General features: G+C 39.2%; 1 protein-coding gene across 1 annotated transcript; it reads left to right on the forward strand.

Annotated features, from left to right (window-relative positions):
* Nucleotides 1-1103: 1103 nt before the first annotated feature.
* LOC124137999 (twisted gastrulation protein homolog 1-A-like) lies at nucleotides 1104-12046 on the forward strand. The gene is made up of 4 exons (XM_046504501.2): nucleotides 1104-1253; nucleotides 1478-1696; nucleotides 6356-6565; nucleotides 8395-12046. Exons 2-4 carry the CDS (start codon nucleotides 1480-1482, stop codon nucleotides 8721-8723), a joined length of 756 nt encoding a protein of 251 aa, XP_046360457.1. The 5' UTR covers nucleotides 1104-1253; nucleotides 1478-1479; the 3' UTR covers nucleotides 8724-12046.
* Nucleotides 12047-15629: the final 3583 nt, after the last annotated feature.

Consider the following 15629-nt stretch of genomic DNA (forward strand, 5'->3'; position numbering starts at 1 on the left):
TTCTTGCCTTGCACACAACCAGACATGTCATGTTGGCAGGGAATATGATTATATCATGCTTGTTTGGGGTGGTTGCCGGAATTTGAATGGTAAACTTGCACAGACCTGTGAAGAACATAAGGATTGTTCAACACGCATTCCGTGGGCTATTCTCGATGAATGTCAGATGCAGGCTAAAACGACACCTCAGAAAAACGTCACGGTGTTTCCCTGGCGAAAATGGCACCTCTTTCTCCTCATAGATTGTCACATTCCACGACATTCCGCCCATATATCATTGTCATCTTTGTCTTCTTTCAGTGCCTCATAGATTATCACATTCCACGTCATTTCATCCACAGATTTCATTGTCATCTTTGTTGTGGGAGCAGTACATGGGTGGGGTGATTACAGCATTGAGACCCCTCAAGTGTGGTGGAAATCCATGGTCCAAGAAGATAAGATTGTCGTTGTTGTTTTTTGTCGCCGCACTCAGCAATATTCCAGCTATATGACGGCGGTCTGTAAATAATCGAGTCCGGACCAGACAATCCAGTGATTGACATTATGAGCATCGATCCACGCAATTGGGATACAATGACATGCATCAACCAAGTCGGCGAGCCTCACCAACCGATCCCGTTAGTCGCCTCTTACGACAAGCATAGTCGCCTTTTATGGCAAGCATGGGTTGCTGAAGACTTATTCTACCCCGGATCTTCACGTGTCCAATAAGATAAGAAAATCTTTGAGATGGAGAACATGTGACTCAAAGATCAGTGAAAGCATCTTCTTTGCAATAGATAAACTAAAGTACTGCAGATTTGTGTTATTACGTTATTTTTTTTATTTTTTTATTTTTTTTCACTAAATGTCGGGGCCGTTTTCCTCCAAAATAGTTGGGCCATTTTCGCAACGAGTAATTTTCTCCTGCACTAAATACTTTTCATCATATTGAGATTTTTTATAGACGCTGAGCAAAATATCACGAACCAAGAAATGTTATCCATATGTCCATAAGTGTATTTTCCCATTGGAAGTAGTCATGACATACGCTGTTTTAGATCCTAACAGCGATTGCTGGAATCAAACTTCCCTGTTAAGAAAAAACGCCCTGTACCGGAGCGAATGAACACAGCAAAGATTATCCCCCTTTAAACCACCCGCCGATAGAGGGGGCAAAAAAGTTTACTCCATGACTGAAGAGAAAGAATGTAAAGTGACAGATCAATTTACAATCGGGATTTAGAAACCGTCACATCCGATCAATAGAGGTAGTATACTTTATTCACTTCCAGTGCAGTTTAAATTTCAAAACAGCGAGTACAGTAGATCTGAACTGACCTCAGACATTCGATAACTCCTCATAGAAAGTTCGTAGACTGAGCAGGTTTCCCGTCAAAACAATGCTTGCACATGGTGTGCATACTTGACAACTGTCGCGCCTTATTCCTGAACATTTTCAAAGTTTACTGACATGTCTTTATGCTTGTTCCAGCAATGAAGTGGACAAGTGTAGCGTTGGCATTTTGTGGAGTGCTGGCTGTACTCTGCCTAGCCGAAGCTTGCAATGAAGCGATTTGTGCCAGCCGGGTCAGTAAGTGCATGCTGATCAAATGTTGCGAGTGCAACATGTCGGATAAAAAGAACTGCACTTGTTGCCGGGACTGCCAGGTTTGTTTGGCTGACCTGTATACAGAGTGCTGCTCATGTGTGGGTAAGTCAAGCTTATGGTATGTTTTCCTGACCGTGCCAGAGACAAATTTAGATTGTCGTATAGTACCCACAAAGCATTTTGAAAAACAGCTTTAATCAGGTCATGGATATCCACAGTTTAAGTTCATACCATATATGCAGGGATAGACTAGTCTATTTGTCCGAGACTAGTGAAAGTGTTGTTTTCTCCCCAAATCTAGTTATTTTGCATAACCCCTCTAGTCTGAAATAAACTGGGGACTAGTTGAATATGCCCAATGGAAACTGCTCCTGTATATGTTTCATGCAAACGTTCAGGAGAGTCTTGTAACATTATGGTGAATATGGACCACCCTGGTTCTTTTTAGTTTTCATATGATGTGACATTTCATCTTTTAATAAGTAATTGATTATGCAACAACAAAATATATGTATCTCAACATACTCAATAGCAGTTATGATGCATTTCTCAAGTTCAAGTTAGTTTATTCTATTACATTCTGCCAGAGGCAGCAGGCCTCAAAGTTAAAGCTAATTGTTTGCCAATGCAACCTAAATTCAGAGGTCGCCAACTGACTACCTTGAAAAAATGTCTTGTAGCGACTAAATTTTATTACTTCACATTTGTGGACACAGAAATAATTTACTTGATTCACATTTGTTGCGCAAATTTTCAATCTCCACTTTTTCCGATTGCAATGGAACTTGTATAACCGCACTGGTTGTATGTATCAGTGAAAGTTTCGATAGCTCCATGCAGCTCTGAAAAATATTTTTACTGTGTGCAGTGCATCAAGTTTACGAACTTCAACACAGGTAGTCTGTTCCATTTTACTTTACACCATCATTGTCAAGAACTTTTCCTTCTTTGCACAGCAAAATACAATCATACCACTGAAAGTTGTGGGTGAAAACAATGATGACAGTAACTTTGGAAATAATAAGGTTATGGACGCAAATATAGACATGGAGATACTGTCATGATGATGACAATCGAAAGTAATTCAAAATTGGTTGCTATAAAAAGAAAATTATACAAAGAATGTTTAAAACTGATTGCAAGGCTTATATATGATTCCAAGACAAATGCTGAGACTTGTATATATTTTAATAGGAAGTTTAAGCTTTTTAAATGTTTTTGGCTACCTACAATATTAGCTTGACTTTTTGATTTTGCCAATGGCTGCCTGGAAAATAGTATTTGTAGCCATATGGCTATTTGGTAAAAAATTAAACTTTGAGGCCTAATCAATTGTCTATGAAATACAGTATTCAGTAAACAACGGTGTGACAAAATCCAAGGGGCCATTAATTATAGTTAATTATAAATGTAGTTCGTTATGAGGAAATATACAGCATATATAATAGCATATGGATGGGACCCAAAAAACTGCCTTGTTATATCCTTCAATTCATTACAAGCAGACCTGTGAAGATCTGGGAATATGTCTTCAGCAACCCATATTTGTTGTAAACATGGTAAAAGGCAACTATGTTAGGGCTAAGAGGCGACAAACGTGGTCAGGCTCGCCGACTTGGTTGATACATATCATAGTATCCCAATTGCATAGATCGATGCACATGATGTCAATCACTGGCTTATCTGGTTCAGACTCGATTATTAACAGCTCTCATATAGCTGGAATATTGCTGAGTGTGGCGTTAAATAACAAATAAACAAACAAACAAATTGCTATGAGCATGTTCGTTATAAATGTAGCTTACTGTACATATGCTTTAGTATACCTTTGCAAGAAGCCAACTGATGATTCTAGCTTATCAGCAACAGACATGAAACCCCTTTGACACTTTTATTACTTGAAATAAACCCATTTCAGATATGATATTTGAGACAGAAAAAAATATTCGTACAACTTTCAAACTTTTAGAATAAGACCCATTTATGGCTGAAATATTGTGCTAATCATAATTGACAAGATTTAGTGCCCAACTGAGGGCCACATCACTATCAGTCACAATCACTATCTTATTGTGACAACCACCTTATCATCGTTAAACATGTTAGGCCTGGGATGGATTACAATCTGTCTATCATACAGATGCTGATATGACATGGCTTGTTAAAGTAAAAAATACTTTGACGACTCCCTCATGCATTGCAATTGTCAGTCTCTAGGTTTGGCAATACATCAAAACTAGTCATGGCCACAGGACACTAATTTTGAGTGTGTACCAATTTTGATAGTTTGTTATGCAGTGTTTAAATTTTTTAGATTTCTGGGGTCCAAGAGCATGTTGAAGTTTGTGACTAAATTGTCTTAATCTAGGGAAATTCTAGCTGTACTTTTAGCTGTAATAACCATCATAACAGTCAGTACAATGTAGCAGTTTCAAACAAAATCAAATTTTTAAACTTAATTCTGCGACCCGACCAGTACATGTGCGACTTATATTGGCCAGGTTTCTACTTCCCCGCCAGCCACGGATCAGTGTAGGTTCGAACAAGAGACATGTCACGCTCAAGACGGCATTTCTGCTAGCAACGGCAGCACACATTAGTAAGATTCACACTCTCAATGTCAACAGGTCAGTTTTGAGAGAACTGAGAGTCATGGGAAAGTCTTTATCAACCTCCGTTTGGATTTCTTTGCCAACAACCAGCTTTCCGGGACAACCAGATCACCTATCCCATCCCTTCACTCACCTTGATCTTGAATCCAGAGGACCATAAAGACCTTGCCTTGTGCCCTGTTAGATCGTACGCTTTTACCTAAAGCCTCAGCAACTCTGCAACATGGTTGTAAGAGACTGTTCATCCTGTTATCCACTGTGGCGAAAACAGTTTTGAGAACTACGGTGTTCATTTTACTACACTCATATATCCTCAAGGCATACATCTCCACTGGCCTCCAAACCACACAGGACTCAGGTTTCCCAGATTGAGTGTTGTTTGGAGGGCACAGATACTCGTCTGTAGGGACTTTGGTATTTAACATTGAAGTTGCCGCAAGGCGTGTCCATTTTGATGGTGTCCCCGAACCTCTACCTACTTACCCCTTCCTTGAGCATGTGATGGCTCAGTAGTTGTTTGAAGACCTTCTTGTGGATTTTGTTGATCGTTCCGCTTCTTGTCATAGCATGTTTCATTCACTCAGGGCTAATTTCTTAGCTTTGTATGTGCAAGGTCTGTCTTGTAGAACCGGTTGACTGAAGCACCCCTCCGGAGTGGTTACAAGTCATGGCTGAATAGGGTCCCCTCTTCAAAACTATGTGGTCCTTCTTGAAACGACGTCCTGCATGAAGTCACATGACACATGTAATACCTGATATCATGATATTTATGTCCTAGTAACACAAAATCACCCATTCAAGAGTTCTTGTCTTTATGACACTAAACATTGTAACAATCATGAGCTTGAAGAATAGTTCAGCACCAGCTTCCTTGTGGACTTATCACAGTTGTATTCTCTACAGGCTAGGGTATCTTCCTCATGTGGTACACGAAAAGTTTAAAAATCACATTTTGTTACAATAAATTGTATGTTTATACTGACTGACTGACTGAGTATGGTTTTACGCCCCTTTTAGCAATATTCCAGCAATATCACGGCGGGGGACACCAGAAATGGGCTTCACACATTGTACCCATGTCGGGAATCGAACCCAGGTCTTCGGCGTGACGAGCGAACGCTTTAACCACTAGGCTACCCGACCGCCCCTTGTATGTTTATATGCTCATCCTATCTCACACACTATATTCCCACCCAACCATCTCTCCAACACAGTTACAATAGCCTAAGAAAGAGAATAAAGAGGCAGGGTATGTCAGGTGTTCAGGTCGCTTGAGATTAACTGCACACAAATGGGGTTACAGTGTGTCACACTTTTGTTTAGGTGGTGGCCATGGTGATGTTCGGATGTGTTTGGGTGTATATATATATTAATAGACAAATGATAATGTTGGGATGTCTTTAAAATTGTATTTCACAAATTTGCAGAAGAAAATAATCTCTTTATTAATATTTAGGGATGTCTCGATTCACCAGTGTATTGATCATGCAAAACGCAAACGCAAAACGCAATACACACTTACATGTATCGATTCACATTTTATTCCTGTATCGGACAAATTGTTTTCTTGTTCACACATGGAACATTTAAAACAGAAATGGAATTACATTGTTAGAAAAACATGGCAAAGTGGGTCCTACCTACATTTTAACTGGGATTGACACTCACGTTTTATTTGATGGAAATGAGACTTTTATGTTTTCAAATATGAGACCAGATATTCAGGAAGTTTCAAACCTTTTTAATCATGTTAATAAAGTGCATAGCCTTTGAACGTGATGGAATATAAAAATTCATGGAAAATTCTAGCAAATTAAGTATCATGAATTGTGAACAGACCCTCTTTACCCCCATAAAAAGTTCTTTCTTGTGCAAAGGGTTTTCTCTACTCTCAAAAGGGGCCACTAAATCAGTGGCCTGCTTCGGCAACTTGGTTGATTGCCTGTCATTATACCCCAAAGTCAAGGGGTGTTGCTTTTAATACCAACCACTGTTTTGTTGAGTCAAAAATCAGCTTTTTACAGGCAAAAATGATATGGCTGGACTAAAGCTGACTGGTGTAACTTCAACAAACAATAACGAACACAGCAACACTTACCAATCTACATAATGTGTGGCATGATTCATTAGGAATGTTTTTGTTGGACAGGTCTCTGCCCCCCACCCGACCCGAACATGGACCTCTACAAGACCAGCACCATTGAACGTCTGGGGGACCCCATTCCTGACCTGTTTAATGTGCTGACAGAGATTCCCGACTTCCAGCAGCGCTGGGTGACTTACACATACCCCCGGCACCAGCCAGAGGAGACTCTCTTAACCAATGTCTCCAAGGACCTGAAGTACACCTTCACTATTGGTAATGAAGGGAGAAGTTGTAACAGTTACCTTCGTTAGAAGTGTGTTCCTTATTTCAGTCAGAATCGTGACGATGTTGGAGTGAGTGAGTGAGTATGGTTTAACGCTGCTTTTAGCAATATTCCAGCGATATCACGGCGGGGGACACCTTAAATGGGCTTCACACATTGTACCCATGTCGGGAATCGAACCCAGGTCTTCGGCGTGCCGAGTGAACGCTTTAACCACTAGGCTACCCGACTGCCCCGACGATGTTGGTTGTAAGATGTCCTCAGCACTCTGTTGTTGATCATGGTCATTGTATCCCGACTGTGGTGGATGTTGCTAATAATTTCAGCCACTGGTTTGTCTGGCCCAGAATAAAATATTTACTGGCTCATGTGATATACTGTATATGACCGCAGATAAGCCGACTCCGTAGATAAGCCGAGGTAGCTGGAATGTTAATGACTGCCATAATTAACAACTAAAAATATGGTTTTGTTACCTCTTTGGAAATGCAAACCTGACTTGTCTGGCCCAGACTCTATTACATGTATCATGTACAAGATGCTGTGATATGACTGTAATATTGCTTTCTGTGGATTCGACCAACACCCTTTCATGATCAAAAACATTTACATGTCAACCCCCTCTGAAAGAAATAGCAAATAGCTTCTGAGTTTAGATAATTCTAGTAATATGCTTTGTTTAATTATTGAAGAGCATTGGCATAGCCTAGGCAAGTGACTGGCTTGTCAAGTTGAAGACGAAGGCCTGACTGTAACATGAGGGCCATTTTTGAAGCCCATTCAGAGTGTGATATTGCAAAGGCGTAGCTTCTGCTGTGCAGAGTTGTGTCCCTTAGTCAAGCAGTGATGCCCTGTTCAAGCATGTCGAATGAGTTTCACAAAGCTTGGACATGTTTATATGGTGTTAACTGAATTAATGTTCACAGTTTATCTTATTCTTTTGCTGAAGTTAATCTTTTGATATTCTGATGTTAGTAACCATTATGACATAGCCTCTGTTATAGCTATTGGGATAGAATTGGCTCTGAACATTAAACACCCAGCTTCACATAGTGTGGGAAGTCTATGTCTTGTGTCCCTGGGGGCACGGGTGGCCCAGTTGTCTAAGGCGCCGCAATTCGTTGTGCAGAGTGGCGTCCCTTGGGCACGCCAGAAACCTATGATTGTGGGTTCGAATCCTGGTTCGCCCTGATTATGTTTCTAGGTTTGTCAGCACCATACCTGTGCTCGTGGGTTTCACCGAAGTGGTAAATGTCTGAGACCTGCATTACTTCGGGCTTTCCTCCAACATTAAGCTGACACGCCGTGATATCACTGGAATAATGTTAAAGGCGGCGTTAAACCCAACTCACTCACTCGCTCACTTAATATGTATTATCTTTTTACTATAAGATTAATACATGTATGTATAAAGATACACATCAGCATGTGTTTATGAATCACTATCACGAAAGATTCCATAAATAAAATCTCCATATCCTATTTCGCTCATAGAGAACACCATATGTGATGACTTTTAAAAATGCAGGGAAATTACATAATAGTTTTTGACGATTGATCAATGAGGTAATAATTCAGCAAAGTTACTGTTAGTGAGATATGTGTAAAATACTTTCGAATTATATTGATATTTAAAAACGATTACTGAATGTTTGTGTTACCATTAGACATAGCAATGAGGATAACATATTCTGTTAGGGATAACGCACGCTCAACTGGATAATGTTAATGATAATGTTAAAAGCGGCGTTAAATCCAACTCACTCACTCACTCTTGTGTCCCTTGTCCACTCAGGCACATCGTTTTTTTCATTTGCAGGAGAGGACGAAAAGAGAACTGCAGCTAAGAGTGATGAGGATGAGAACAAGAACTGCACCGTAGCGTTCTTCTCGCAGTGCATGTCCATACACAAGTGCAGGGCTTCCTGCAAGTCTATGGGCGCCGCCAAGTACCGCTGGTTCCACGAGTATGGCTGCTGCCAGTGTGTCGGCGACGTTTGTCTCAACTACGGCCTGCCCGAACCCCACTGTCTCAAGTGTCCACCTCCGGATGAAATTGTGGAGTCTGAGCTTACAATCGAATACGCAGAATCTGGGGTGAAGGTCGGCGCGAATGAAGAGTTCAAGGTTGCTGTGGACGGCCTATGAGGTCACAGCTTATTCCACAAGGACAACAGTAAATGTAGTGGTCAGAGACATGCTTAGTCAGCATCTTTATGTCCCAGCAATTTGCATTATAACCAGTATCAACAAGTCTTGGATTAAGCTGAAGCCTCCTTGTCTATAGTATAAGGATAACTGGACCAAGCTTGTACTGGTGGGTATAAGGGTGGGCTCAAATATACACACATGACCAGCCAGCCAGCCATATTTTTTACGTATCATGGTAGGGATTTATTCAGTGTGTGGACTTGTACATGGATGTGAAATTAACCATGTGTTTAACATGTCGTTTTGTTTATTGTGTTGTTTCACATATATTTGATGCCATGGAAAATAGGAACAAAACTATTCTAACCATATTTCCTAGAAATTATTATTTCACAGTGACATCGGTAGACCCTTGCAGAATTAGTGCTATGACTTACAGAAAGGGCACAATCTCTACCTGATATATAATTATTTTTCATTTGTGCATATTTTTTTTCTGTGAAGTATATCACAATATGCTTATGCCGTCCTTACATCTTTTAGCCATGTTGTCATGGTAATTGGTTTCAACCATCACGTACCATCAACAAATGACAATTAGAATGTGGACATTTGTTAATGATTAGTGCTGTTAATAATTTGTATTATTTTCCTGATGAAGGAGATGTTAAACTCGCCACCAAATACAGTTTGGTGTAAAACTGATATAAACGGAAAATGATTTTTGAAAAAACAACCTGGTATTCAAGTAGTTGTACATGAAATGTTTCAAGAATAGCCAACTGTCCCAAATTTGCTTTTCAAGTATCATTTTCCCACTTTTATCACATCCGGACCACATGTATATAATTGGCTGATGTCTGGTTGACAAACAGGTTTCTGCTTTGAACTTAGTTTATTTTGAGTTATGATAGGGATTAGGTGTGAGTAGAGTTAAAAATTAAACAAGTGAATATTGATAGAATTCCTCTGACCTATGAAGTATTGAGGGATTGAGTGAGATTACCCGTGGCCACATTGACCTCAAAAGTTGTGATCAGTTGCTAAAAAAAAGGTTTGACTTTTTACTCATGACAAATGTTGTGAACGTCCTTCTCAATGATGCTTTAGATTATGATGATTCGGCATGCATCCGTTTCATGTACTTCCGATAATATGGACCAGGGAGATGAAATTAAAGTACAAACGAAACTTTGTTCCCTCCACCACAGGGTATGTGAAATGTTATCCTTTCTAGGTCAAGCATGATGAAGAACATGGTAGGAGTACGCCATTACTACCAGCCGATGTTTAAAATATTTTAGTTCCTTGGTTGTGGAAGAAGATGAAGTTGTATATATATTTTATGCCAGTTTGTATTTTATTGTGTGGTCAGTACATGTGAATGACAGTGTAGTGTATAGATATTAACAAATCAGTTTATGTAATGTTAAAGTAAATAAATACTTTGGTATTTTTCATTGCATCAGCATATTTGTCATTTAGATCTCAAAATGGTAAAATAGTGTATCTTGTATCATGTTGTTTCTGTAGGAATGATGATGAATACCTCATATTTTGTATTTTTATATTTATTTTTATATAATGTACAGATAAATCAAATATTTATTCATTAGGTGTACTGATGTTAACCTTTCACTAGTCTGGATTATGTAAATGTATTCTATTTGATTGTCATCAATGTATGCTACACTGTCATTGACAAATACCAGCATTAAGGACCGACCATTTGATATTCGGGAGTGTCCATGAAAATTCTTGAGTTTTTTTATGGTTGAGACTTTTGTAAAAATAGGTATTACCTGGCACAAAAATTTCATTGTTGCAAGGTGTTTTGCTTTCAAATAATTTAGGCTCATAGTTTGAAATATAAAATTATCTGGTTTGTAGCTGTAGCAGTAAAAATATCTAATCAAGATACAAATTCTCTCCCCCCCCCCATCCCCTTGAATATAAAATGGTTGTTCCCTTAAGTAAATCGAGTCTTAAGTTCAGTTAGAATGTTGTAGTATATATGCTGCTTGTATATACACATGAATAATCAGGAATAAATGACATAAGTCCACTCGGGAAAAAAAATTGCCTGAGCACAATGACAACTAACCCCTATACAAGACTTGTATGTCCCCATTGGTACAGGTCAGGCTAGTGGACTCAAAGCATTATCCATAATAACACGTAGATCTCAGTATTTTTTCAGTTGACTCTTTTGCAATCAACTAATCCTTGTAATCTCAATGTAGTTTAGTGATGAACAGTTTCAGTATATATACAACAGAGATTTGATCAAACAATGGTGTATTACCATCAGGAGTAATCAAAGTATTTAATGAGCAGGAAAATCAAATATCAAATCATGCTGATATCCAGTACATGTCACTGAAGGATTTTACTGGGTTGTCTGACCTTGCAACTCTGCGGTCAAGTCATCAGCATATGTGTCACTGCATTACTAATACAAATAGCACATTTCAGGACATTGTTAATTCCTCTGCAACATGACTGTTCGTGCTTAGTTTCATCTAGTCTGAATGCAGCGGTCAGCGTTAGAAATTGGCACTAGTCCTGTAGTCCTTACCAAACTGCCCAATGGTAAAGGTATCCTAAGGACCAGTAGAAATTGGCCAATTTTTTTAGGGATTTGCTATATGTTATCATCATAAGGACTAGTGGACAAAAACTGTTAGTTTCTAACCCTTATGCTGGTTGAACAATCCAGTAGCTTCTACGCAGGTTTAGGCTGTAGGATGGAATTCTAGTAAGGACCATGACATCGTTTTGTTTTTTGACTGTAAAAGCAATGATTTCAGTTGACAGACTGACAGTAAATAGATACAAAGTGATGGAAGTGACATGAGACATGTTCATATGTGTTTCAATGGAGTTTAGGCCTATTGCTTAAGGGTATGCAGCATTGTCATACATCACTGTTAATGTCAAAATTGGATTAATCCTGTGAAGTATGCGTTGACAGCATCTATGTAAACTTGTTACCATCGCATCTCGAACACTTAACACCTACAATTAAGTACAGCTTTGTGCTGCTTTGTAATAATAAATGTTGTCATTTTGAAGGCATTACATGTGTACTTAAATATTGACCATTGTTTACATACACTATTTTGCCTATTTATATATCTTCTATATATAGTTGTGTCTGAAGTATAGTAGTTTTTGAAAATCTATGCAAGCTAGTTTACACGGTCTTTCTGAGACCTTCAGGCACCATGGTCACAACTGAAATGATTTATGATAAGTGATCAGCACCATCAGTGATCTGGATTAATAAAAGATGATTTTAGAATAAAAGCAGTTCTGTTGATGTGTGTGGGTGTGTGTTTTTGCATTGACGGTGAATACTTAGACAGGTATGAACATGAGTAATGCTGGTGCATTTAAGTTGGTTTGTTTGTTTGTTGTATAACACCGCAATATTACTGCGGTCTGTAAATAATCAAGTCTGGACCAGACAATCCAGTGATTGACATCATGAGCATCGATCCATGCAATTGTGATACAATGACATGCATCAACCAAGTCAGCGAGCCTCACTTCCCGATCCAGCTAGTTGCCTCTTACAACAAACATGGGTTGCAGATGACCTATTCTACCCCGGATCTTCACGGGTCTAAAGTTGGTTTGGGTGCGGGGGCCCCATTTGTCGCTGAGTTGTGCCTCTTAGCTGTTCCAGGATGCTGATGTTCGAATCCGGATTGGTTTGTTATTGTATTATATACGACTCGATTGTGTGTCGTCGTTCATCCATATTTGCTCATTATATCAATCATTAGTTTGCCTGGTCCAGATTTGATTAACAGGCGACCGCCATAGAGTGAGTGTGGGGTTGAACAAAGAACACTCTCTCAAATGTCTCTCTCTCTGTGATGCACATGCAAAGCAAAGCGAGTATGCAGGTATTTTAGCAGAAATATTTCCATGAATAACAGGATCGTGTGGTAAAGCTCGGTGACTTGGTTGAAAGCAAATCATCGTAAACCATTCTAAGATGTCGATCACTGGATTGTCTGGTCCAGACCCGATAAATTACAGACCGCCGGCACATAGCTGGAATATTATTGAGTGCAGTGAACCAAAATACACGGCCGAATTTCAGTACACAGATGAAAAGGTTCTTTACCCATTCATATCCGCTATTTTCAATCACCCCCAAAGCCCCATTTCTGCCGTTAAGATCTTGTGCATAAAGCATCTGTCCCGAGAGTAAAAGGTCAGGCCAGTATGAATGTTATTGTTTTGACGCATGAGAATATGCTGTTCTAGATATCTGTGCTGTATACCCAAGTATTTGTATTTTCAAAATCAATGCCCGTTGTGCGTGTCCCCGAGAGAGTCATGGTATTGTCAGATTGTTTTCTGAGCGTCGGTCGTATTATTGACATGACAAAGGCTTGGCAGCGGGTCCAATCTTGCTCCAAGGCGAAGATCGATGCTTCCAGTGTATGTCACTGGTGTCGTCGCCACCCACTTGTTCTACACTTATTACCTTTTTCACACTTCTGGACACCCTCCATTTGCTGTCTATTACCCGACGTTAACCAAGGCGAGGAATGAATAAATGTAACGGATATATTAAACTGACAGAATTACCGAAACAGCTGACGTATCGAAATAGAAGACATGCCTAACGAATGGATATGCAAAAAAAACCCAACTAAAATAGCAGATACCCAACTGACATTTTGAAATGGAGTACATGCCTCAGAAGTAGATATGCCGAACAAGCTAAAATAGCAGACTCCCAACTGATATGGTAGAATAGGTCTTCAGCAACCCATGCTTGCCGTAAAAGGCGACTATGCTTGTACGATCGTAAGAGGCGACTAATGGGAGGTACCTAACAAATGAATATGTTAATCTAACCGACAAACTGACATAACAGATAGACGCAACTAACTTACTGAAACATGACATGTCTTACATGTGGCTATATCGCATTACCGTTTGTCAAACGGGGCAGTGTAGTACATGATAAACGAAGGATTACCACGATGTTTGTGGCTTTAATTGTTAATGGGGAAAGATCCGAGTACCCAGGACTATCACAATGGCGCCATTATGATGGTCGCTGGTTTGTTCATCTTTGGGTCCTGTTCAATCAAGCGTCACGTTCGTCGTGAACTGTCTTTAGAACCCGACATCAATGGATGGTGTGCTCAGTGATACTGTGATTCTACAGTACGGTTTCTGTTACAGTGAAACGGACGTGGTGTACCGCATCTGGCATCACCCTGGAAACAGATTAACTAGCTTGCGTGACTGCTGACTCTGAACCAGATGCGGTAAATATTTCACGACAAGAGTGTGTCGCATGCAACAGGCTTCTGTTGGTGGCCGTTTGTGACTCTCTCTCAAAGCTGCTTGGCCAAAATAGGAACTCTATATATGTTGTGTCCCGCGTGCTTTGACTCCAGCACGTCGCTTCCGTAGGGCTGACTGCGGACCATCAACTGACTTTGTTTACGAACCATTGTCGGATCCAGAGGGGTGCTCAAGGGGAAAACCAAACGATGTAGTATGTTGATACTTTAACACGGAGTTGAAATAGTCATTACACGATACATTAACATGGACTTGAAATAGTCACAGCACGATACTTTAACATGGACTTGAAATAGTCATTGCACGATACTTTAACATTGACTTGAAATAGTCATAGCACGATACTTTAACATTGACTTGAAATAGTCATTGCACGATACTTTAACATTGACTTGAAATAGTCATTGCACGATACTTTAACATGGACTTGAAATAGTCATTGCACGATACTTTAACATGGACTTGAAATAGTCATTGCACGATACTTTAACATTGACTTGAAATAGTCATTGCACGATACTTTAACATTGACTTGAAATAGTCATTGCACGATACTTTAACATTGACTTGAAATAGTCATTGCACGATACTTTAACATGGACTTGAAATAGTCATTGCACGATACTTTAACATGGACTTGAAATAGTCATAGCACGATACTTTAACATGGACTTGAAATAGTCATTGCACGATACTTTAACACGGACTTGAAATAGTCATTGCACGATACTTTAACACGGACTTGAAATAGTCATTGCACGATACTTTAACATTGACTTGAAATAGTCATTGCACGATACTTTAACATGGACTTGAAATAGTCATTGCACGATACTTTAACATGGACTTGAAATAGTCATTGCACGATACTTTAACATTGACTTGAAATAGTCATTGCACGATACTTTAACATTGACTTGAAATAGTCATTGCACGATACTTTAACATTGACTTGAAATAGTCATTGCACGATACTTTAACATTGACTTAAAATAGTCATTGCACGATACTTTAACATTGACTTGAAATAGTCATTGCACGATACTTTAACATGGACTTGAAATAGTCATTGCACGATACTTTAACATGGACTTGAAATAGTCATTGCACGATACTTTAACATGGACTTGTAATAGTCACAGCACGATACTTTAACATGGACTTGAAATAGTCATTGCACGATACTTTAACATGGACTTGAAATAGTCATTGCACGATACTTTAACATGGACTTGAAATAGTCATTGCACGATACTTTAACATTGACTTGAAATAGTCATAGCACGATACTTTAACACGGACTTGTAATAGTCATTGCACGATACTTTAACATTGACTTGAAATAGTCATTGCACGATACTTTAACATTGACTTGAAATAGTCATTGCACGATACTTTAACACGGACTTGTAATAGTCATTGCACGATACTTTAACATTGACTTGAAATAGTCATTGCACGATACTTTAACATTGACTTGAAATAGTCATTGCACGATACTTTAACATGGACTTGAAATAGTCATTGCACGATACTTTAACATTGACTTAAAATAGTCATTGC

Source organism: Haliotis rufescens, unplaced genomic scaffold, assembly GCF_023055435.1.
Source record: "Haliotis rufescens isolate VD_foot unplaced genomic scaffold, xgHalRufe1.0.p SCAF_17, whole genome shotgun sequence".
Lineage (NCBI taxonomy): Eukaryota > Metazoa > Mollusca > Gastropoda > Lepetellida > Haliotidae > Haliotis > Haliotis rufescens.